Source organism: Leptonychotes weddellii, chromosome X (assembly GCF_054177405.1).
Source record: "Leptonychotes weddellii isolate Sample4059 chromosome X, ASM5417740v2, whole genome shotgun sequence".
In the NCBI taxonomy this organism is placed as follows: Eukaryota; Metazoa; Chordata; class Mammalia; order Carnivora; family Phocidae; genus Leptonychotes; species Leptonychotes weddellii.
The window spans coordinates 2794376-2817456 of record NC_138385.1 but is presented as its reverse complement, the minus strand read 5'-3'; the positions used below and the strand labels follow the sequence as shown (position 1 = coordinate 2817456).

Genomic DNA, 23081 nt, shown 5'->3' with positions numbered 1-23081 from the left:
AGGTAAAGCTGAAAGTCAGTGGGGAAGTGACTTCAGCAATCAGCTATGAGAGAGTGTCATGGGTTGTTTCTTGAGCTTGAGGAGCTGTGACCAGAATTGAGTTTCCAGGCTAGGACAATAGTCAGAAACACTGATCATGAGGCATTTGTGCAATTGGTGTGGTTTATTTTTATATTCTGTCATTTCCCAGGCAGTTATACACCCTCTTTTCATTGCCTCTTTATTGAGGGTTCTGAAGCTTTTCTGCTCATGCTTGGCCTCGTTATTATCCAAATCTACTGATAGGAAAGGATCTGAGACTCATACCCACTGAGAAAACAAGCTCTGCTATCAGAATTATCCTTGTCAGGGCATTTAACATTTTTAAAAGGAATCAAAGTTGTATGCCATGGGTCTCTAACTGTTCTGTGAGGAGAAGAAACTTAACAGTTATTGACATGCATTAAAATAACTGGAGATTGGAGGGCTGTGTTAGGGAAAGCCCTGTATTAGTGAAGTTAGTAGACTATAGGTGGGATTGGGGCAGGTGGTGGGTCAGATGTTGATAGCAAAGGCTCTGAGTGAGCACAGCATCAGAAACAGTGTTCACTGGGAAAACTGGAAAACCTTGAAGAATGGAGAACGATGGATGGGAGATACAACTTTATTAACAGCTTTGAAGAGATAAGAGATAGGCCTTAAAAGATATTCTAGTTAGGTGTCTGGATCTGCCTAGAGGCCTTGACACAGCCGTACCTTCTCTGGCATATTATGATAACTGGGTTTAGGTGGAATGCAGAAGACTTAAAGAAGTCAAGAAAAGGAAAGAACTGGAGGTTGAAAATCATAAAGTTTTTGGCGAGGTGTGTACAGTGGAAATTGAATTGGATGATCTTCAAGGTCTTTTTCAATTTGAAACACTTCTCTGTTTATGATAATTTACAAGCAATTAGTTAGTCTACATCAGCTCCTTCATTAGCACTCAGCATTTTCTCATGAGAGTCTTTTCTATAAAATTAATTATAACTTTGAAAAATCTAATACCCATAGCTAATCATTTTAATGTGACAGTTTTCTATCCTTTCTTTGTTTTTCTAAAAAGGTGAAGTCAATCCAGAAACCTCCAGAGAGCAATCTGATTGGATTCCATCATTTCAGAGCTATGAAGACTTCAAGTGTAAGACACTGCAAGTAAGAGGGGGTTTGTTCTTGGATTACCTCATATGTTATAACACATCCAATAGAAGATGAAGAATACTGTTTTTCACCGTGTGACTAAGAGACCATGCATCTCAGGATTACCTAGGGAGCTTGGTAAAAATACAGATTCCTGGGACCCACCTTAAACTGTCTGAATCAGAGTCTCAATTCTGGTAGGGCCAGGAGCCTGCATTTCTAACAGGCTCTCCAGATGCTTCTTATGCCAACTGAGTTTTGAAAACCACTCATCTTGAGTGACAACAAATACAAACAAATCTTTGTTAGTGGCAAATTAAATACTATCTGGTAGACCCTTCAACATAGATTGTTAGCCTCTAAAAAACAGGCCTTCAAGTCTTCCTTTTTCCCCTCAAGGACATGAGGTGTTTATGGTTTCTAGCTCCAAGGAAACTGCTTAGTTTCACTAAGTTCAAAGGCCAAAAACTAAAGCCAGAATGACCATGGTCTTTTGAGTCAGATAGATAGGGCTATGAATTGTGCCCTTGTCATTTACTTGCTCTGTGTCCTTGAGAGAGTTATTGTCCCTGAGCCTTGGTTTCTTTCTCTGTAAAATGGGTATTAAAAAATCTCTTTCACTGAGTTGTGAGAATAAGGTAGATAGGTGTAAAATATCTAGCACACTTCCTCACTCCCTTCTCCATGTCATTCAGTTTCCCATATTTTCTATTCCCGTGTCTCTCTGTGTTGAGATCTGAGTCATTTCTTCAGCTCTGTTTTCTTTCCAGCTGTGTTCTAGCATGCTATGTAACTGTACAGTGAGTTTTTATTTTTTGACAATAATATCATTTCTAGAAATTGTGTTTCTTTTTCACATCTGCCTGGTCAGTTCTGAGTCTCTTGTTCCTTCATCATATTTTCAATACCCTTTGTTATTTATTTAAGCCATTTAAGCAAACTTATTTTCTATTTTATCTTCAATAATTCCTGTACTGTTTTTGAATCTGATTCTGCATTTTATTATTTGTACTGCCCCTTGTTCATGATGTTTCATTTCTTCCTGGTGTTATTAATATCTTATTACAAGCTCATGTTATTTGGAGCTTTATCCACATGAATTCCTTGAGCCCTGGTTTTAGACTGATTCTCTAGGGATGATTTCAGTTTCTTTTTACTAGATGTCTGGGGTCAGGAACCCCTTAAACTGAATAATGGGCTTGGGCTGTGGAAGTCTACAGAGGTAGTTCGTGAATTCCAGCTCCCAATCTGTGTGAGTGCGGGCTTCTGTTTAGCACTTCTCAGAAGAGACTAGTTTTGGTTTTCCCTCTCTAGCCAGAGCCGAGGCTGAGGCAGGCATGTGCATTCACTGTCTCCCTTTGCTGGATAAGATCTGTTTTGCCTGCTAAGAGTGTTACCCTTTGGGAAGCTTGGTTTTATGCAGAAGTCTCTGATGCCACTTCCCACCTTGTGTAAGCCTGGGTTTGCTTTCTCTCCCCCAATCTCCATGCCATCAGTGTTGTACAGGTATTTCCAAGGCAAATACAGACTCCAATATCCCCTTTCCTTTTAATTCCCATGTTCTAGTCATTTCCAATACCAGATTGTTTGCTTTACTTTACAATAAGCTTGGTCTTTTTATGAAATAGAAGTTTTTGTATACTTTATTCATCATTTTAGGGGTTCTTTACCAGGAGGCATTTGTCTGGATATCAAATCCATTATATAGCTGGAAAGTAATGGAAATATCCATATTTATAAGTAGATGACTGAACTAACCACAAATAAAATGCCCTGCAAAATATTCTTAGCATTTTTGAAATTAATTTTGAATTAAATGTGAAACAACCTACATACGGAAATGAATCTTCCTAGCTTGTGTTGCAGAGTTTTGTGTTAATTGGGTATACGTTAAAATTTGTTTGTCTAAGTGACACATCATTTGATAAACATCTCATGCTTAAGGTTAAGTAGATTCTGTGTAGGAGGCAGAATAATGGAATTTTAATTAAGTCTGTGTCTGCTTTATTGATATTTAAGGACCACAATGCATTTTCAGTGTGCTATTACAATTATTTATGCATTTTGAAATAAAGCTATCATTTTATTATTGTTCCACTATTTAATTACATTATTATTCTCTCTTCATTAGTCATTAGATGGCTTTATGATAATACTGAGCGCAGATGGAGTGATAATTTTTGTCGCTGGAAACATCACTTGTCTCCTTGGCCATTTACCAGTAAGTTTTTCCAGTTTGGTGGGAGGGATCATTCTGGTTTATTGTTTAGAGGTTCATCATTTGTTTTCAGGAACATATAACTCATCAGAGAAGATGTTTGCTCAATGTGTCAAAATGTGCACCTGTTTTATTGTCATCTTCATTGGTTTCAGTTTTAGATCTATAATAACAAAATTCTGATATGAGGTAATGCGGTACTGTGTGTGTGTGTGTGTGTGTGTGTGTGTGTGTGTGTGTAGTTTCTAAACTGCCCCTGAAGGCAGTCTCCAAAGAAGAATGTGGTTTTGAAATGGCAGTCTCCTCAGTATCAGTGGATAACCTCCAAGGTGACTGCTTTGCGAGGCAGCCCTCACTGGAATGGATATGTTTGATTTTGTGCATTTCTTTAGAGTCCACTATATACTGATTAAACAATGAATGTCGTGATTTGTTTGTGCTGGCCCATGGCATCCATTCCCAGATCCGATTTGCTTTTGTTTCTTTATATTGAAGAACAAATTATGATCTCATTTAGAAAAAAAATATAGAAGTGATGACATAGTTTAGCAGGAGACATCTACCCATGAGTTGCAGTCAGGGTCTGTGGTGTCCAAAAAGGTCACTCAGTCCTGAGCTCTTTGGTGTCACTATGCCCTTCTTCTCTATCTTCATAGGACCATTGACTTAGAATATGTGATTTCCGAAAAATTTTTTCTGGACCTTCAGGCTGCACATCTAACAAATATACCACTTAAATATGAAAGTACTACATACCTTCCTATTCCATTAATGCATGTGTATGAAGAGAAGATATTTAGAATACATTCTCCTCCACTCCTGAAATCTCTGTCACTTGGCTAGTTTTGTGAATCATATTTGGATTTTTGCTTTCATTGTATATTACTCATTCCACAGAGTTGTCTAAAGAACTTGACAAACCCTGACCCAGAGATCTATAGTACTCAAGTTTGAAACATGTAAATTAATAGAAGTTTTGTTACATTATTCTTCAGTTAAGTTAGAAGTGGATTAGAAGTTTATTCAACCAGTTATGCTATTCCAGCTGACATGTTGCATGGCCCAGTTAGAAGCATAGAGAGCTTTTCTACTATTTTCTCTTTATTTACAGATAATATGATACATATCTTTATTTCTCATTCTCTTTCTTTTTTTTAGAAAGCAGTTGACATTTTCAAGCTCAGCTTATAATTGTAGGATACCCAAACAGCTGAATAAAATACACATATTAGAGAATTGTTGAATTGGACTTTAGAGTACTTATATCATGGAAGAAGAATGATCTTATTAAATCTATATTAAAAGAAAGAATGTTTGAGTATGATCCATGACAGGTTAAGTTTTGTTATAATGAAGACCAGAAAGCTTCCCAAATTCTTGTATTAGATATTACTTGAACCAAACTGGTCATTGACTGACATTGGTGGATTTTTCCTATTACATGAGGATTTTGCACAGTGATGGTCTTAGTTGTATTATCCTTGTTTTTTTATGTAGTTTGGTTCAAAGTTTTCCCCTCAAGAGAATCTTTTACCTTTCAGCATTTTAGGTAATACACGGACTCATCCGAAGGTAGAGGTGTCTGAGACATGGGGTTGAATGACTAATCTTAAACCATGGACTTGATTACCTGAGATGGGTATATTTAAAAATAAAGCTATGACTATTAGGTCTGTACATAAACATTAAATGGGAATGAAGTTATATAGCATTGCTGAAAAAGACCATAGCTGAGGCATGATTTCACACTTTTCCTCATTAAATCCTAAGTCTTCTTAATTTGTAACAACACACAATTTTTTTTCCAGGCTTTGATTAAAAATTTCATTTTATAAATCATTTATTTTATATTAATATAGAGACAAAACCATTTCTAGAGTATCTTCCTGGCTCCAGGAATCCACAATTTCATTAAATATTGATACCTCTCTCTCTTGGGCAACTCTAAACTGATAGCATGGTGGATGGAAAGAACTTTGTCTTTGAAGTCAGATAATCTGGAGATTAAAATTTTGTTCAATCACTCACTAGCTACGTGAACTTTAGTTTCTCATCTGTAAATGTGGTAAAAAGTACTACTTAGAGAGTGACTGGAGGTGGACTATTACAAATGTGGGGTTAGTGAAGACCTGCCTTATTAGGTGACATTTGAACAGAGGCCGGAGTGGAGTGAGTATGTGAGTCATGCAGATAACTGGAGCAAGTATGTTCCAGGCAGAAGCAAAAGCAAGTGAAAAGGTACCAAAGCACAAATGTACTTGGTGGGGAAAACGTACGGTAGAGGGGCTGTTGTGACCGGAGCCCTGTGAGCAAAAGGACAAATACTAGGAGGTGATGAGGTCAGAGCAGTAACAAAGGTCCACTTCGTTGAGGACCATTGTAATGACTGTGCCTTTTCCTCTGAGATGGGAAAAAGCCATTGTGGAGGTTGGAGCAGATGAGGGAAATTATCTGAACCTAAGTTTCTTGGGATCACTCTAGCTCTTATGTTAAGAATAGGCAATGGGTCGTTTGTTTTGTTTCTTAAATCCCACATATGAGCAAAGGAAAAAAAAAGAGACAAACCAGGAAACAGACTCTAACTCTAGAGAACAAACTGATGGTTCCCAGAGGTGAGGTGGGGGGTGGGGGGGGGTGAAACAGGTGATGGGGATTAAGGAGTGTACTTGTCTTGATGAGCACAGGGTGTTGTATGGAAGTGGTGAATCACTATATTGTACACCTGAAACTAATACAACACTGTATGTTAGCTATACTGGAACTAAAAAAAAAGGAGTAGGTTATGGGGGCAGGCATGAAAGGTAGAGAGTCCACTTGGAAAGCTATTGCAATAGTCCAGGCAATTAGATGGTGATGGGTTGCATTAAGGTGGACGTGGAAGTCATCAGTGTTTTGTAGGTAAAATAAGTTTTGCTGATGGATTAGTTGGGGGTGTGACAAAAAGATGTGAAGAGTCCAAGGTATGTCATTGTAACACATACAATCATGGCTAAAATGATGGCTTATTATCATCATCATGTATTAAATTTATATCTGAAATCTGCCATCGTATTTTCCCATTTATTTTCCTTGACAGTGTTTTCCTTTGGAAAAACTTGCAGTCACTTGTAGTACTAACCTGTAGTTCCGAGAAGCCTGCCCTCCTACTCACCCCACTTCATCACTCCCCCCCCACAAAAAAAAATTAAAACTGGGAATTTACATGTAGTTGTTCTCTTACAATTCTGAAGCAGATGAAACTTTTCAAACACACATTTCCTTATGGAAAGAGTTTCTCAGCATTGAGTTTGTAAGAAACTTTAGCAGGTTTTGAACATAAGTATATGGTTAGTTTGTGATAATTGTGATGAGTTTTGTTTTGTTCTCCCTGCAAAGCTTACAGTATAGTAGAGAATTACTAGTGATGAATCCTGTTTGATTCAAAATGCAGTCTGAATTTTGTGCAGAGGCTCTTATCCTTCCCTGTGCCCTATACAGTTGAACAGTTTAATTTGAATGTCTCTGCCAACAAAAAGATATTTCTTGCCCAGATTCTCAGTAAATGTCATAGAGTGGAGTAAATTCCTTTACTTTTTTTTTTTACATGACTGAGGCTTGCCATACTAATATTCGTGGGACAACTAATAGGTATTTGCAAACTTGACTTTTCAGAAACCTCCTTAACTTTTCACTGGTATTTATCCTTGCTTCATTAAGCTTTGAGTGCCTTGATCTTTCTGCCTTGTGTAATAAGAAGAGCAAATGCCAAAGATTTACAAAAATAACATGGTGTAGATAATGTTTTCAGATCTCTGCCCTTTAACTACAGAGCAGGATCGTTGGAATGATTGTTACATTCACTTTTTTTAGTTGATGGTCAATTATAGGGCATTAATTGTCACTATCACGTTCCTTAAAGAATGTAGTTAATTAATAAGAAACTAATTGCCAGTATTTCCATCCAAGGGAATGTACACTCTCAAAAGACTGCTCACTTTGAATTCTTTTATGTGTCAATGCTATCCTTTATTCTTCTACCAATGAAAGAACTGGTGAGCCATGGCACTTTGTACCTCTTGTTAGGGTCTTATTGTATACTTGGCATCATCATTTTGTGCCTGTCTCATCTGCGTTACTGAACTATGTATTCATTAAAATTAGAATTCATGTCAGGATCGTCATTTTTAACCCTCCTAAGTACTTAGTAAAAAAAGAAATTGATAAATTACTTCAGGTAGAATGTCCACAGTGAGGAAACTGGCCCAGTAGCAAGCCAAGTGCTCCTGATACAAATTGGACTTGAGGCAGCCATGGTGTAGCGGAGGGAGCAATGGACATAGAGTTAGTTGGATGGACTTGGGTATGAATCTTATCTCTGAACTTCTGGCTTCTCATTGATTGAACAAGCCTTCATTTCCTTGTGAACAAAATAGGCGATAATTCTTCCTCTCACAGGGCATTATGTAAACTAGTTTGTGTGAATATACCTAGCACAGTGTCTGGCATAGAGCAGTGTTAATCATGTGTTAGGCAAATGAATGAATGAGTGGTCTCCACTCACCAAAGGTAACTTGGTTTGGTACCTAAAGTTTATTTTATAACTAAACCAATAAAAGAATTTTTATTGAAAAAGTTAAGTTTAATGAAAAATATATTTCTTTTGGGAAGTAAATTTCTTATTGAGTGACTTTCATTGTCAACATTTATTGCCTGTTAATTTCATTATGTTTTGTTTGCTAAATTAAGGTATTATTTCTGCCCTGAATCGAGTCATGCTTTTTCTTGATTGGGATAGGATCCATCTGCTAATTTAAGCATTGGCTAACTCATAGGCTGGCTTCTGCAAATGGTCCATAAAAATATATTTCTGAATTTTGACTGTATATTATTAATATTAATCAGTTAAAAAATTATTTGAATTTTTGGTTCATCACCCAAAACCATTATTCAACTACAAAGAATACTTTGTTTATTACTTTGTTCCTATCACATTAAAAACTCATTACTTAACTTAATGCCTTATATTCAATTTATCCATGTGTCACCTTATTTCAGCTTCATGGTACAGCATTATTCATTCATTTAACCAACATTTATTGAGTGCTCACTTGTGCCAAGCTGTGCTCTAGGTGTTGAGGATGTAACAGTGAATAAGACAACCAAGGTCTCTGTTCTAATGCAATTTACATTTTACTGAGGGAGACAGATAATCAACAGGTAAACATATACTATAATGTCGGGTAGTGGTGAGTGTGCTATGAAAAAAAAGCAGGAAGGTAATGTCAGGAAATTGGTGCTGTTTAAAATACTTTTGAGTAGAGAGTTGAATGAATAAGGGAAAGCATCATTATAAATATCTGAGAAACAATGTTTCACATTGAATGAAGAGCAAGTTTAAGGGCCCCAAGGTGGCTATTTGCTTGTTGTTTTTGGAAATGAACAAGTACTTTGGCTTTTGCTTTGAATAACTTGGGTAACTGGTGGAAAATGTTAGGTAGAGGAATAACTTGACCTGACTTATGTTTTAAATGAAACACTGTAGCTGCTTTGTGAAGAATGGAGTGGGAGCTGGGCTGTGGCAAAAATAGATGCAGGGAGACCAGTTAAGTCTGTTTGTAGTAATCCAATCTAGAGATAATGGCTTAGCCCATGTGTTGAAAAGTGGACCGATTCTGCCTGTATATTGACAGTATTACCAAGAGTTTCCTGATGGACTGGGTTTGGGGTTTAAGAGGAAAAAGACAAGTCAAGGACAAGCATGTGGGTAAATGGTGGTGCCTTTTACTGAAATGCAGAAGACTGAGGGAGGAGCATGTTTTGTGAGGGAAAAGATCCAGGTACGGTGTTTTGAATATCTTAAAATTGAAATCCTACTAGACATCTAAGTTATCTAGAAGAGTTCAGAGAGAAGTCTGGACCAGGTGGGAAGATAGATGGTATTTAATAAGCTAGAACTGGAAGAGACCACCCAGGGAGACAGTACAGTAAAAGCAGTCTAGTGACTAGGCCCTAGCCACTCCGATGCCAAGTAGTCAGAGAGAGGAGAAAGCTCCAGCAAAGAAAACTGAGAAGGTGTAGCCTTTGAAGCAGAAAGATACCCATATTTGTATGGCATCCTGGAAACCAAGTAAACAAAATATTTCAAGAAGAAGGAGGGATTCATTGTATCGAATGCTGCCATGTCAGGTAAGATGAGAATTGACCATTGCGTTTGGCAATGTGGAGGTCACTGGTGACCTTGACAAAAGTGGAGTGATTAGGGTAAAAATCTGATTAGCATGGTTTCAAGGGAGAGTGAGGGCTGAAGAAATGAGAGGCAGCAAGTATAGTTTCTTTCAAAGATTTTTGTTCTGAAGTAGACCAGAGAAGAGGTGGGGGAGAGAGTGTAGGGTCAAAGAAGGTTTTGGATTTGGGGAATTTTGTGTTGTTTTTGTTTTTAAGATGACTGATATTATAGCATCTCTGATAAAGCATTTGCATGCTCTGGGAAAGACCTGGTAGACAGGGAAAGCTTGACGCTGTGGGGAACAGGGAAATTTCCAGAATGATGTCCTTGACTAGTTGAGAGAGGATGAGAGGCTGTGCACTAGTCTTCGTTGGAAGCTTATTCATTGGAATAGGAGAAAAAGTAGGTTTCTAACCACAGAAACAGATAGGTTGGTACATTTGATGGCAGGAAGATACTGATGTTTCTTTTACCTTTTCCTTTTAATTGCAATAAGAAGTGAGATCCCCAGCTGAATATGAGGAGGATGAAGGAGGGTTGGAGGTTTGAAGAAGGAGGAAAAGGCAAGTCATGATCACACTGAAGAGTAGACAATTTCCAGACAGATCTGAGTGCCCATTTAAAATAATATATGGTTGTGGGTTTTTCACCATAGACATGCAGTTGCTTGGGTGAAGGTATAAGGGAGATGAAGAGTTGAAATGAACCAGAGTTGGGATTTTCCCAGGCAGATATGTCAGAGAGAAAGAGAACATGGCAGTGATTATAATGATCCACCAAGGAATCTGAGCTGGGTAAGGAGGGATGTGACAATTTGCAGGAGATAATGCCCAGTGAAAATGTGATGAGAATGGACTGGAGGTCTCAGTGTGTGGAATAATTATTGGGAAGGTGGGGTACTTGTATGAGTGCAGTGGAAAGGTAGGAGGTAATGGGCATAGAGTGGGATAATGTGAACTGGGACTTGTAGAGGTATAATAGGTAGGAGGACCAAGAGATGGTGAGAGGGAGCCGATGATAAGCTTACTGGAGGTAAGGAGGTGGAGGAAGTGAGCCATAGTAGTAGCACGTATAACAAAATGTATTTTCTCTCTTTCTCAAGAATGATATCGTAGGTAAAAAGTTACTAAGTCTTCTGCCTGATCATGAGAAAAACGATGTCTATCGAAAGATTGCTCTCAAACTTCCCTTGTCAAACTCAGGTACAGATTGTTTTTTCTCAATTGTAAGTTCTTAGATTTTAAGAGACAAGTAACAGTCACTCGGAGGAATAATAAAAATAAAAACATTAGGGCCAATATAGCGGCTGATTATATATTAATATAATTTCACAAATTATATTTCCAGTATTAAAAAATTTCTCCTCCATTAAATCTTGTTCTTTATCATGAACCCTGATAATTTCAGCTTTTTTTTTTTAAAGATTTTATTTATTTATTTGAGAGAGAGAGAGAGAGCATGAGAGGGGGGAGGGTCAGAGGGAGAAGCAGACTCCCCGCCGAGCAGGGAGCCCGATGCGGGACTCGATCCCGGGACTCCAGGATCATGACCTGAGCCGAAGGCAGTTGCTTAACCAACTGAGCCACCCAGGCGCCCTAATTTCAGCTTTTGTATAATTGCATTAGTGTTATATAAATAATGTTCTAGCTGGTACTCCACTCTGCAGGTACAACATAGACAGTATGCAACTGCTAATGTTCCTGGAAAGAAAGTAATATTTTTGTAAAATCTCTTCTAAGTAAGACAATAGTCCTATGAAATAATCCTGCAGAATATGGTAACGTACAATTGTAAACTTGTTTTGTATCTGTTTTTTTTTTCTTAGTGGGAAAACATATTGATTTTTGCTGTCATTTAAAGAGAGGAAATGTTGACTATGATAGCAGACCTACTTATGAATATGTGAAATTCATCCTGACAGTCACAGATATTTCAAATGGTAAGCAGTTAAGTTTTTAATCTGATCTAGATGAAGTTAATGCATTACCTAGCCCTTCATTGCTAACATAAACGCCCTTCCACTGTTGGTTCTCTCACATTCTCTGATATCCCTATGAGCACAGGTTTTGGTTATAGACATTAATGATAAAAAAAAAAGGCAAAGTAGACAATAAGGGTGCAGACATTAATGGATTACCAACAAAAGGACCAAAGGAAATCTCTGATAAAAAGAAAGAGTAAAGTGATTGTTCCAAAGGATCTCATTGTTTTAAAAATGGACCTCATAATATGAAGCACCTTGCTTGTAATTGTCTCTGATCTTTTTCTCTGAGACAAGAATTCAGGATACATAGCTTAGACACTTACCTGACAGAAAATACATGATATTATATTTAAAATATGTTTAGTTATATTTAATGATCTCATTCCTCAGTTCCTTGTTCACTAAAGTAGCTTTCATTTCTGCTATTGCAGTTATGAATAAATAGAAGGTTTGTGCCAGTAGACTTGGGCCTCTAGCTTTTTTGTCCAGGCTCTTTGAATTTGAGCAGAGTGCAGTGAGACTGTGAAACAGCAATGAGACTGTGCAGGGCAAGGAAAGGGGATTTTTGGACATGATGAGCACTTGAAACATAAAGATATAATTACTGTCCAGCACAATGGAGCAGCTTACTTATGCGAGTTGTAATTACTGTTTATTGCTCTGAGGAAGGTAGAAAAGAGAGGGAAATAGGGGAAACTCCTTTGAAAAATGGAATCCTTTTTACAGAAATATCTAACATATGTTATAAAATTCTAATCCTTATTGCATTCCTTCTAATCTTAAAAAGTATATTAAATATTCAGTTTAAAACATAGTGAAATTTACAAGGTAGGGTCACATGGTAACATGGTGGATTGAGCTAATAAGAATGACTCTTTCCTTCTATAAAAAACAGGAAGCGATTCTTAAAACCTAACAAAAGCAATTTGATGCATAGCCAAGCTTAAAGAAAAGGGAAGTCCATGGGTGCCAGAAATTAAAGGATTAAGTACAAGACTCTCATGGTAACAGGAGGCCTAGGTGATGTCCTAGGTGGGCTACAAATCGTATGTGGGCTCCAATGGCTGGGGTCTGGAGTTCTAATAGTCATTCAAGGACCAAACATAAAACCTAGAGACTTCAAATGATCGGTAAAATTCTGTCCACTGGCCTAGAGGAAGAATAAGTTTGCCATCTCCCTCAGAATTTGAATGGAAAAAAATGTGTCATTTACAAGAAATCAAAACCCAAATCTGTGTTGTGTGGATACAGGGTTCAAATTTACAGATTTTAAGGTTTCAGGAACTATAGGCTGAGAAATAACATAAACACTGATTTGGGGCCATTAAAACATCTAGGGCTTGAACCAGAGGTAAATGGCCCAAGAAATATGTAAAAAGATGCTTAAACTCACTAGTAAGCAAAGAGTGAAAAATTTAAAAACCAGTGAGATAGCACTGTACAACCATCAGAATGACAGCAATCAGGCAGTGTGAATAATAAGCAAATATTGGTGAGGGGGTGAGAACTAATACAGTGTTGAGAGGAATGTAAACTCATGAAACATTCCTGAAACACAGAGCGAACTTAAATTATGTTAATTATCCTGTGACTCAGCAATCCCATCACTAGGTGGAAATATACCAGAGGCGAACTTACAGAGAGATCTGTGTCTAAGGGAGTTGGAGACAGCCTAGGTGTGCATCATTAGGGAAATGGACAAGTAAAATGTGGGAAATATACAATATGGAAAACTTTGAAAGCAGTGACCTCTAGGTATACATACTACAACATGGTTAAATCTTAAAACCATATTGTTGACTGTAAAACATAAGAAACAGAATGAGATCTATACCGCAATGCCACCTTTGTAAATGGTAAACACATAGACATAAAACCAGACTACATATTTTACAAGTTTATATATTAAAGGTGGTAGATGGCAAAGGGTGTCTGTGGGTGGAGAAGAGGCAGAAAGAAAAACAAGAGTGAGGACTTTATCTATGTTCATTATATACCATGGACTAAGAGTGTAATTAACTCAGTTCTTTGCCACTGAGGTCTGAAAATATAGCGAGTGATTGAGTAAGGGAGTGAGTGAGTAAATAAACAATGAAAATTAGCTCACACAATGGTTGTCTGATATGTTTGTCATGTGTTTTGGAGATTAAGGGTCAGATACTTTCAAAAAACTTACTTGACTACGTACACACACAAATTACACACATATTTAATACCCGTGTGGGCTACATACAAGAGGAGAGCTAACTTTCTTTTAGAGACTACAACATCCATCCACAGAGTAAGAACACAAGGCTGAATATCACCCTGAAGTCACAACAGTTATTTCTCAGTAATGACTTCTTCACATTTTGGTGGAGACCTGGGTGAGGAGGGTAGCTGGTACAGAAGGATGGCAGTAAAAATCTGTGGCTCAGAATTCTGAAAATTGTCAGTGGACTAACAGCCCACTGACGTGGCAGATGTCAATCTTGTATAGCCAGCCTGCTTTTCTATTTGATTGTCACATGTGTGTCTCTGTCTCCCTTAGAGCCTTTGCTGCTCTTCAGTAGCTTCTTCCCCAGCAGCTCCTTTGCTGAATCGTGTCCTACTTATCTTCCTCTGGAGGATCGGTTTTATCTGGTGGGGTCCATTTCTCTCCTCAGGGATCAGACCCTACGGGTGAGTATGTTCTGTGTGTGCCTTCCCTACTGTGGCATTGTGGGCTTCCTTTGAAAGGCCATGTGCCCTTTGGTCCCTCAGCTACTGGACAGCATTGCTGAGGAACCCGATGTGTGCAAGGGGTTGTGCTAAGCAAGATATGTGAATGAGGAAAGATCAGCCCCTGTGTTTCAGAAGGTGAGCATGTCAGTGGAGAGCTCAACACACCCAAAAGAGATGTACAATTATTTACAGGTGGTTTTGATGTGATATGAAAGAGGTGTACGGGGGATGGGGGTGGGATATATTAAGAGAAGTGACCATTTGGGGAGGTGGATAAAGGAAGGTTTCTGTCACGAGGTGAGTTTTGAGGCAGCTCTCCCCAGTGCCTACCACCATTGTTCACTTAGTGTTCTACTAATACAGTACTCCCAGGTTCTGTGTCTGAAAAGAAAAATCAGACTTTAGAATTCACTGGGTAGATTCAAGTTCAATGAATTTATTCACTAAGTACATATTAAGTAAGCACCTACGATGTGCCAGGTGCTCTGCTAGGTCCTGGAGTAATATTAGGGGAAATAGACAGTAGACAATATTGAAAAGTGCCACGGGGATGATAAAACAATCATATGCTAATGACTGGTGGGAATAGGAAGTTCAGACAGAGTGGTCACGGAAGGTCTTTCTCTGCTGACCTGTCTTTTGAACTGAGACCCGCAATGATGATGTCAACCCAGCAAAAAGGGAAGGCAATCCAGCTAGAGGGCTCAGCAGCTGTAGAAGTCCTGAGGTAGTAATGAGCTTGGAGAGTTCCAAGGAACAAATATCGTTATGTGACTAGAAGAAGGTGAAAGAGGGAAAGAGTAGTAGAAAATAAGAGGTAGACAGAGGCCAGGTTCTGGAGAACTTTGAGAACCATGATCATGAGTTTGAGTTTTACTCAAGTGGAGTGGAAAGCAGGATGACGTGATCTGATTTCATTGTTGTTGTTTTTAAAAGATTAGGCTGGCTGCTGGGTGGGAAATGGAATCTGGGGGAAAAAGAGTGGAGGCAAGAGGAGTGCTAGGAGGGCTGATGGGGCCCTGGCTAGGACTAGAGTGATGGAGATAGAAGTACAACGATTTGGGTTATCACTGGGAGACGGACGGGGCACAAAGTCCTTGCTGATGTGATGAAAGTGGGTGGGAGAAGAGAGAAAAACGACTCCTAGCTTTTAGACCTGAGCAGCTCAGTGAATGGAAGTGCCACTAACTGACTTGAGCAAGACAGGAACACTATGGACTGGGCAATGTGGGAGTGGGGGGAGCAAATCAAGAGCCATGTTAACATTATGATAAATTGTGACATACAACACATCCAACTGCCTTGTGAGGGAGGCCTCTGGATCCAGACCAGTTGCAGGACCTCGTCCAAGTCACTTATGTCTTGTAGCTTCAGTTTCTTTTTCTGTAAATGCTGAGACTAGAACCTCCTTTTAGAGTTGTTGTGAAGAGTGAATAAGATGGCACCTTATGCATGGTAAGCACTTGGGAAAGAGGCGGCAGAGAGGAAAAGTAAATAATCATCATTATCATTATTATTGTGATCATTAGGATCCAGAGAGGGCAAAAGACCTGCTTTACTTTTCCTCTCTGGTTTAGAATGCCGACTTTAACTGACTACATTTCGGAAACTGTGAAGGACCCCTTTACATTCAGTTGTAGAGCAGTGATGTATGTCATCATTTTTCCAGATTTAAGATCCTGAGAAAAGTGGTAGAGAGAAAAGCAATTGAAGGAAATTGCTTGGTCTGATTGCCCCAATCATTATGCCTCTCTGGCAGCTCTCTGGGATTTGAGCTCTCATACTTGCCACGAGTAGGCAGACATCCCATTTTGGGGGTCCCCCCAAATCTACTCCCTCCTCCGAGAAAAAAAAAATCTCATTTGGCACCCTTCCCTCCCCCTCATCCCCCTCATGGCACAAGGATCCCTATTTGTGATCTATTGCAGTTTTCCTCTGGGTTTCTAGGATATTTGTTCCATACTAGTGGTCACTTTGGAGAACAAATCTTGTGAGAACAGAGGGCTTTTTTTTTTTAAGATTTTATTTACTTATTTGACAGAGAGAGAAAGAGCACAAGCAGGGGGCGCAACAGGCAGAGGGAGAGGGAGAAGCAGACTCCCCGCTGAGCAGGGACCCCCCCCCCTCCCCCGATGCGGGGCTCGATCCCAGGACTCTGGGATCATGACCTGAGCCGAAGATGGACGCTTAACGACTGAGCCACCCAGGCGCCCCTGCTGTCCTAACAGAGGGCTTTTTGAAGGAAGATTTTTTTTTTTCAGTGTGACTGGAGCACAGTGGACAGAGCAGGGAACTCAGAGTACAACTGTGAGATGGATCTACTTTGATCTTGAATCTACTAGCTGTGCATCTTGGGCCAGATCATTACGTATCTATAATCCTCAGTGTTCACATCTGTAAAATCAAGTGCCTTTCTCACATTGCTATGCAGATTAGCTGTGATATTGGATATGAGATTGCTTCCACATTTACTACATGCTATACAAATGTGTTGGGTATTTTTACTATATAAGTACATTTTAAGTATCTAAAATGCCAGTTTTTCTGCAGGAACTTTTCACTGTGAAGAAACCTGAGGAAGAGGTTCTGCTGATACAAGACTCAGATGAGGAACATGTATCTCCTGAGTGCAGGTGAGAGGCTAATGCTGAAGTAAGTGATGGAGACCTAGGGCATAGTTTCATTAAACAAAACTGAAATGAGAGAAATAATATCTACAAATATTTTTCCCTTTAAAATGAAAAAACAGACAGTTGAATCCAGAAGAGCAGTCTACTAGGCTGAATTCCTTTGCCCAGCCAATAAAAATCTTAACTTCTCCAGGTAAATATAAATACAAATGATTGGCTTTTTATTTTTTTAAAAAAGCAATAAAGCACAGTTAACTGACACAGACATTTAATGACTTTCAAATTAAGACAATGCATTTAGAGGTAGTACGTGATTACTTCTTTTTCTTGAAATACTTTTAAATGGTAGAACAGCAAGTAGGCATTGTGGCAAACTATTAGGTGTCCCCCTTTTTGTGAATATAATCTGTTTCTTAACATTTGTTAACCAAGTTTCAGAGAATGGACGCAGTATTCCATGATTTTTGAGAGAGAAACATAAAAATGCATTCCTAACCCACAGGAAAATGCCAGTTGACCAGATATCACTTAAACCCCTTCTTACACTATTTAACAATCCACCAAGGATTTCTGCAAAACAGAAATTGTTCGTGATACTATTTAGTTATTTAATACTTGATAAACTCATTAGTGGGTATGTCTGTATGTAGAAAACCATAATACTAGACACTGTGCAGTGCAGAGTATCGAGCGTGGATTACATTTTCCTTCTGCATCACAGTGTATATGTACATGTAAATAAATAGCAAAATAATATATTAAAGATGTGCACCACATGCCAATAATACTTAGCAAAATAAAATAAACAAGATAACTTTTCAAGAGGTTTCTTATGATTAAAGACATGCTTGTGTGAGGTCTGGTGGTGAGAGGAGGGAGCTGGAGGCTGTGGTCACTGTTGCTATTTGGTGGTGGGGAGTGGTAAGGAAGAAAGAGCTGGTGAAGAAATGAGTTAAACAGGAAACGTCTGACGTTCATCTGTGTCTGGATCTAAGCAATGGGGGGAGAATCTTCCCTGCCTGGCAGGAGAGTTCAGAGGTGTTTGGCTGTGAACCATTGTCTGAAGCTACACACAGGGCAATGGGATGGAAAGCAGAGCTCCCCGTGGCAGTCTGTTTGCATTCCATGGGCTTGGTGTTCTACAACTCTCGCTAACATGAGACTGCATTTGTAATTGTGTGAATGTGACAAGTCTGCTCATGCCAGGATCACACTCACTTGCACCAGCGAAACTTTATTTTATTTTTTTTTTTCGGAATCTCCAATTTCTTGTGAATATTCAGCGTTGTATTTGTAGTTTGTAGGTGTTGGGGACAGGACGAGTGCATGGCTAAGCTTAAGGCCAAGCACATTCAACTCTCTCAATGTGTGTTATCACTCCTGGTTTTTCTTGTAGTGCATGTGCTTATTTAGGCTTTTTAAGCTTGACCATTTCCTTCATTAGTTTCTCTACTTTATTAGAAGACCTTTTACTGAATAATCTGGGGAAAAGGATATTTATAAAAACATAACATGTTTAAACAACATGAGGGGTGCCTGGGTGGCTCAGTCGTTAAGCGTCTGCCTTCGGCTCGGGTCGTGGTCCCAGGGTCCTGGGATGGAGCCCCGCATTGGGCTCCCTACTCGGCGGGAGGCCTGCTTCTCCCTCTCCCACTCCCCCTGCTTGTGTTCCCTCTCTCGCCGTGTCTCTTTCTGTCAAATAAATAAAATCTTTAAAAAACAAAAAGCAAAAAAACATGTGTAAACAACATGAACTCAAGACCCTCTCCTATCAGGAGAATATCTGAGATACAATAGCAGCAAACCACATGGGTAATGAATTTGTTATCCGTCAACAGATCATTGTAGCAAATATTGGATAGTGAGAGTTCAGAGAGTGAGGAAACCTGTGTTTTACTTTTAAGTAGAGTTTAATTGGATGAAAAATATTCTGTTGCAGAAGCATCTATGCCACTGATCTACATAGAACATAAAAGAAGTGTTTTCTTAAGGCTTAAAACCGCTTCTAATATTGTAAGAAATTATCACTCCAGTGTGGATGAATGCACTATAGTTTTGTATGTTCTGTACTTCCATAAAATATTACTAAATTTCCTTCAAAAATTATGCAATGGAGTATTTATCATGTAGACAGTAAGATGGAAAAATGACAGGACAGAGCTGATGGATCTGATGAAGAAATTCTGTTTAATTCCAGCCCCCCTGTCCCTTTCATATCCCTCCCCTCTCCTCCAACACCATGGTCTCTGCTCTGCTCTGCTCTCAGCCACCTCAGCTCTCACATGACGGATTGTTGGTAGACCTGGCTCGTCCACAATATTGAGGTCTGTAAGGGAGGACCTGTCAGCCTTGTCCCTGTCTGGCACAGAGCCTCACATTGAGTAAGCAGAAAACAAAGATCTACTCAGGGACCGACTGATTGATTGAGCCTATCAAAATGGTAATCCATTCCATGCCGTGAGACCTCTCAAACATAATGCAGTATTGTTATAAATCGGTGCAAACTAGTATTACCTTATTTTTGTCATAGACTCGTTCCTTGTCCTCAGGATATTTTTAAATAATAAGAAGGAGAAGAGATTGTGGCATGTCAGGGTCATAGTTTGCAGTCATTAGGTAATCTGGCTCCCATTTTATAGACTGAGGGATGGTTAGAAAAGCAACCAGGCACAGAAGTCATAGGGACCATAGGGACCAAAGTTCTTCCGGAATTTTTCTTGGTAATTCTACATGTTCTTTGAAAAGTAAGAAGCATTTTGCTAAGACGCTTGAAAGCTTTGTCTGTGCTTATGAAAGAAACACAAAGAGGGGAATTTGAGATGTTTAGAAGAAAGGGTCTGTTTCCATGGAGGATATCTTGTCCTTGCATGTTTCAGATTTGAGGCTAAAGAATTTTCATTTCAGGAGAGGTACTCAAGGGTTGGGTTATTTTCTATTAAAGCTACAGATGCACTGGAGTGGAAGGTCTTGTTTGCTTGGACCACTGAAGATAGAAAGAAGTAAGGGGTACTCGAAAGTCAGTGAGGGGAAGACCAAAACTGGAATACTGTGTAGCCCTCTCCTATGTGTCTCCTGCTAGAGTCGGAAGGATATACCTAGCTACTCATTCAGTTTGGCCAGTAGTACGTAGAGGTAAGGCCCAAATTCCCGCCCTAGCATCATCTCAGTATAGATGCATTCTGTACTTTATCCTTCACAATAGGATTTCATGCTTATTAACTTAGTTATAAACAAAGCTATAAAGTGGATTTTAGACGTGTTGGAATATAGTCATAGAGGATATGCGATTTGCCCAAACTCACACAGTGGGCTCCACAGTAGAGCTGGAATTGGGGCCCAGATTTTCTTGGGCTCATTCCTGTCAGGACATGAATTTCAGGAGCTGTGGCTAGTATGGGATTCCAAGAAGAAAACTCAAGGAGTCTTTAGGAAGTCCTTGATTGGGGATGTTATTGAGAGAAACTCTTTTTTTTCCTTTAATTTCACCTTAAATGTAGAGGAGAGAACAATTAATAGAGAGGAGACTATGACGATTAACCCTAACACTGTTGATGAAGATAGCATCTTCTCACACTCAGGTAGAGTAAAGAACACAGGAAAATCAAATGGCAAGCATTTTCAAGGGTTCTAGTAGCTCTTATATTTGCTTGCAGTCTTCAAAAACTGCTACAGTGCTGGAATTGGTCCCTGGGGAGACTCCACCTGTCAGCAGCTGCACCAAAAAGAATGTTCCTGCCTAATTCCCCTTTCAGCTTGTGTCAGTGAGGAGTTATGTTGTACAAAGGTGGGAAGAGAATTTTATAAAGATGTATGATGATTCTAATTAGCACACTTTTGTTGTTTGGAGCCTTGGTATTATTCTATTCTGACTTCATTCCTCCTGTCTACCCCATCTTGAGCAAGGGAAGGGCCTTGAGTACCATTGTATCACAAGCTGTTCGATTGGGTGTCTCTACCACTAAGGAGCTAGCTTGCCAGTCTCATCATTCTTGTCCCACTGAAACTTATTCATACAGCAAATATTTAGCACCTACTCTGTGGGAAGTTCTGTTCTAGGCTCTGAGGACACAGCAGTGAACAAAAATCCTTAACTGTTAGAGCTTACATTCTAGGGGAAGAGAAAGATAATACATCAATCAATAGAACAAAGTAGGTTAGATGGTGAGGAGGGCCAAAGGAAAATGTTAAGCAATGAAGAGGGATAGGGAAGGTTGTCAGGGGAGGTTACATTTGATTTAGGTTTTGCCATATGCAGTTGACATTTTTATCTGTTAAAAGGTGCGCAATATTGGCAGTTCCCAATGGTGTCATGTAATAAGTAGGGTGGCCAGCTCGGCTCTCCACAAGACACCTTTTCACAACCTCTTGAAGCCTCAGTCAAGGCTCCCTGCTCTCCCTGTGCAAGTTACATGGCTAGTTTTACTCCACACTGCCTGCCGTCATCTTTGGCAAATAGTGTGAAGGTCTTGTGGCATAGTACTACTTAAAAAACCCATAGGATTGGGACTTTTAAACTACAGTATTTGGGTTTTATTTCTCAGCTTGACCATTTACAAGTTGTGTGATCTTGGAGAAGCTTCCTTGAGTCTCAGGTTCTTTATCTATAAAAAGTAAGGATAATTACTGCAGAATGCGCATCATAATTAAATAAGGAAATGAGATCTATCTGCTTTGATAAGTAAATGAGAGCTATATGCTTTGTAAAATATTATACAAAACCAAGATGACTCCTGGTGCTAACAGATAAGGTTTCCATTTAACTTGTCCCATTGGTATGTACAGGACCTAGTTCTTGAGCAGGGCAGCCATTAAAAAAAAAAAATGAAGAAGAAGAGAGAAAAAGGGAGAGCAGGCTCAGGATTCTGGGTTTTATGTTTCATTGTGTTTATATGACCCCTAGCCCACCCATATTCCATCTTTAGCTACATGACAAATTATTTTGATCATCTCAAAACATAAAGTCATTATACTGTCTTATTAGATATACAATTGATAAGAGCAATTTCATTGTTAATATTTTTTGAAAAACTCAGAGTAAGGGTTTGTACTCAAAACTCATTGAAGCAACTCTGAAATCACAGAGGGCTTAGACAGTAATGAAAAGAAGTCTAATAAATATCAAAGTTTAGAAAAACCGGGAACAAATTATCTGAGCATTAGCCTATTTTATGAAAAGTAGTTTTGGGTAAATACACTGGCAGCTGCTTGTTCTGCTCAGACAGTTAACAATGTAATATTTTCTCTCCTCATGGTGTTCATTCGTCATCCTGTAATGAAGATGTCAGGCTGGGTATTAGGATCTGAGGAAGGGACCGGATCTGGCTGTCTTTCAACCTAACGCTTTTTGCTCTACCTTTTTGTATCCCAGAATATTCTTTTTGCTTTAGCTCTCTTAAACTTTTTTGTTAACTTTTGAACTTTTATTTGGAACATTCTTTTACAAGTCTTTTTGTGGACATATATTTTCATTTTTAAATTGTTAAACTATTTATTAAATTATACAGTGAAATTGATTGGTTTTTTTCTTGGTGTACAGTTCTATGGTTTTAACACAGGCATAGATTTGTGTAACTATGACCATAGTCAAGATAAAGAACAGTTCCACCACCCCCCCCAAAAATTTCCTTGTGCTGTCCATTTATAGTCACCCCTACTTCACCTCACCCTCAACACCTGTCAGCCGCTCATTTATTCTGCATCCTGATAGTTTTGTCTTTTTGAGAATGTTCTATAAATACAGTCATTCGGTATGCAGTCTTTAGAGATGGGCTTTTTTCCCCTCGGCATAATTCCTTTGCTGTTGCACGCATCAATAACTTTTTATTGCTGAGTTGCATTTCGCTGTATGGATGTACCATATTCATTCACCTGTTGAAGGACATCTGGGTTGTTGCCATTTTGGGGGCAGTTATTAGTAAAGGTGCTGTAAACATTTGTATACAAGTTTTTGGTGGACCTAAGTTTTCATTTAATTTCTCTAGGGTATTGAATTATGGCATTAATTCACATTCCCCTAATGACTAAAGATGTTGAGCATCTTTTTTTTAAATTTTATTTTATTATGTTATGTTAGTCACCATACATTACATCATTAGTGTTTGATGTAGTGATCCATGATGCACTGTTTGTGTATAACACCCAGTGCTCCATTCAATATGTGCCCTCCTTAATACCCAACACCGGGCT

General features: G+C 38.9%; 1 protein-coding gene across 1 annotated transcript in view; it reads left to right on the top strand.

The window, feature by feature from the left end:
• PASD1 (PAS domain containing repressor 1) overlaps window positions 1-23081 on the top strand; it is an 86932-nt gene that overhangs the window by 44728 nt on the left and 19123 nt on the right. The window contains exons 5-10 of the mRNA XM_081809298.1: window positions 1082-1170; window positions 3287-3376; window positions 10681-10780; window positions 11404-11517; window positions 14093-14223; window positions 16816-16898. Of these exons, the coding sequence (XP_081665424.1) occupies window positions 1082-1170; window positions 3287-3376; window positions 10681-10780; window positions 11404-11517; window positions 14093-14223; window positions 16816-16898 (607 nt within the window). The remainder of the gene's footprint in view (window positions 1-1081; window positions 1171-3286; window positions 3377-10680; window positions 10781-11403; window positions 11518-14092; window positions 14224-16815; window positions 16899-23081) is intronic.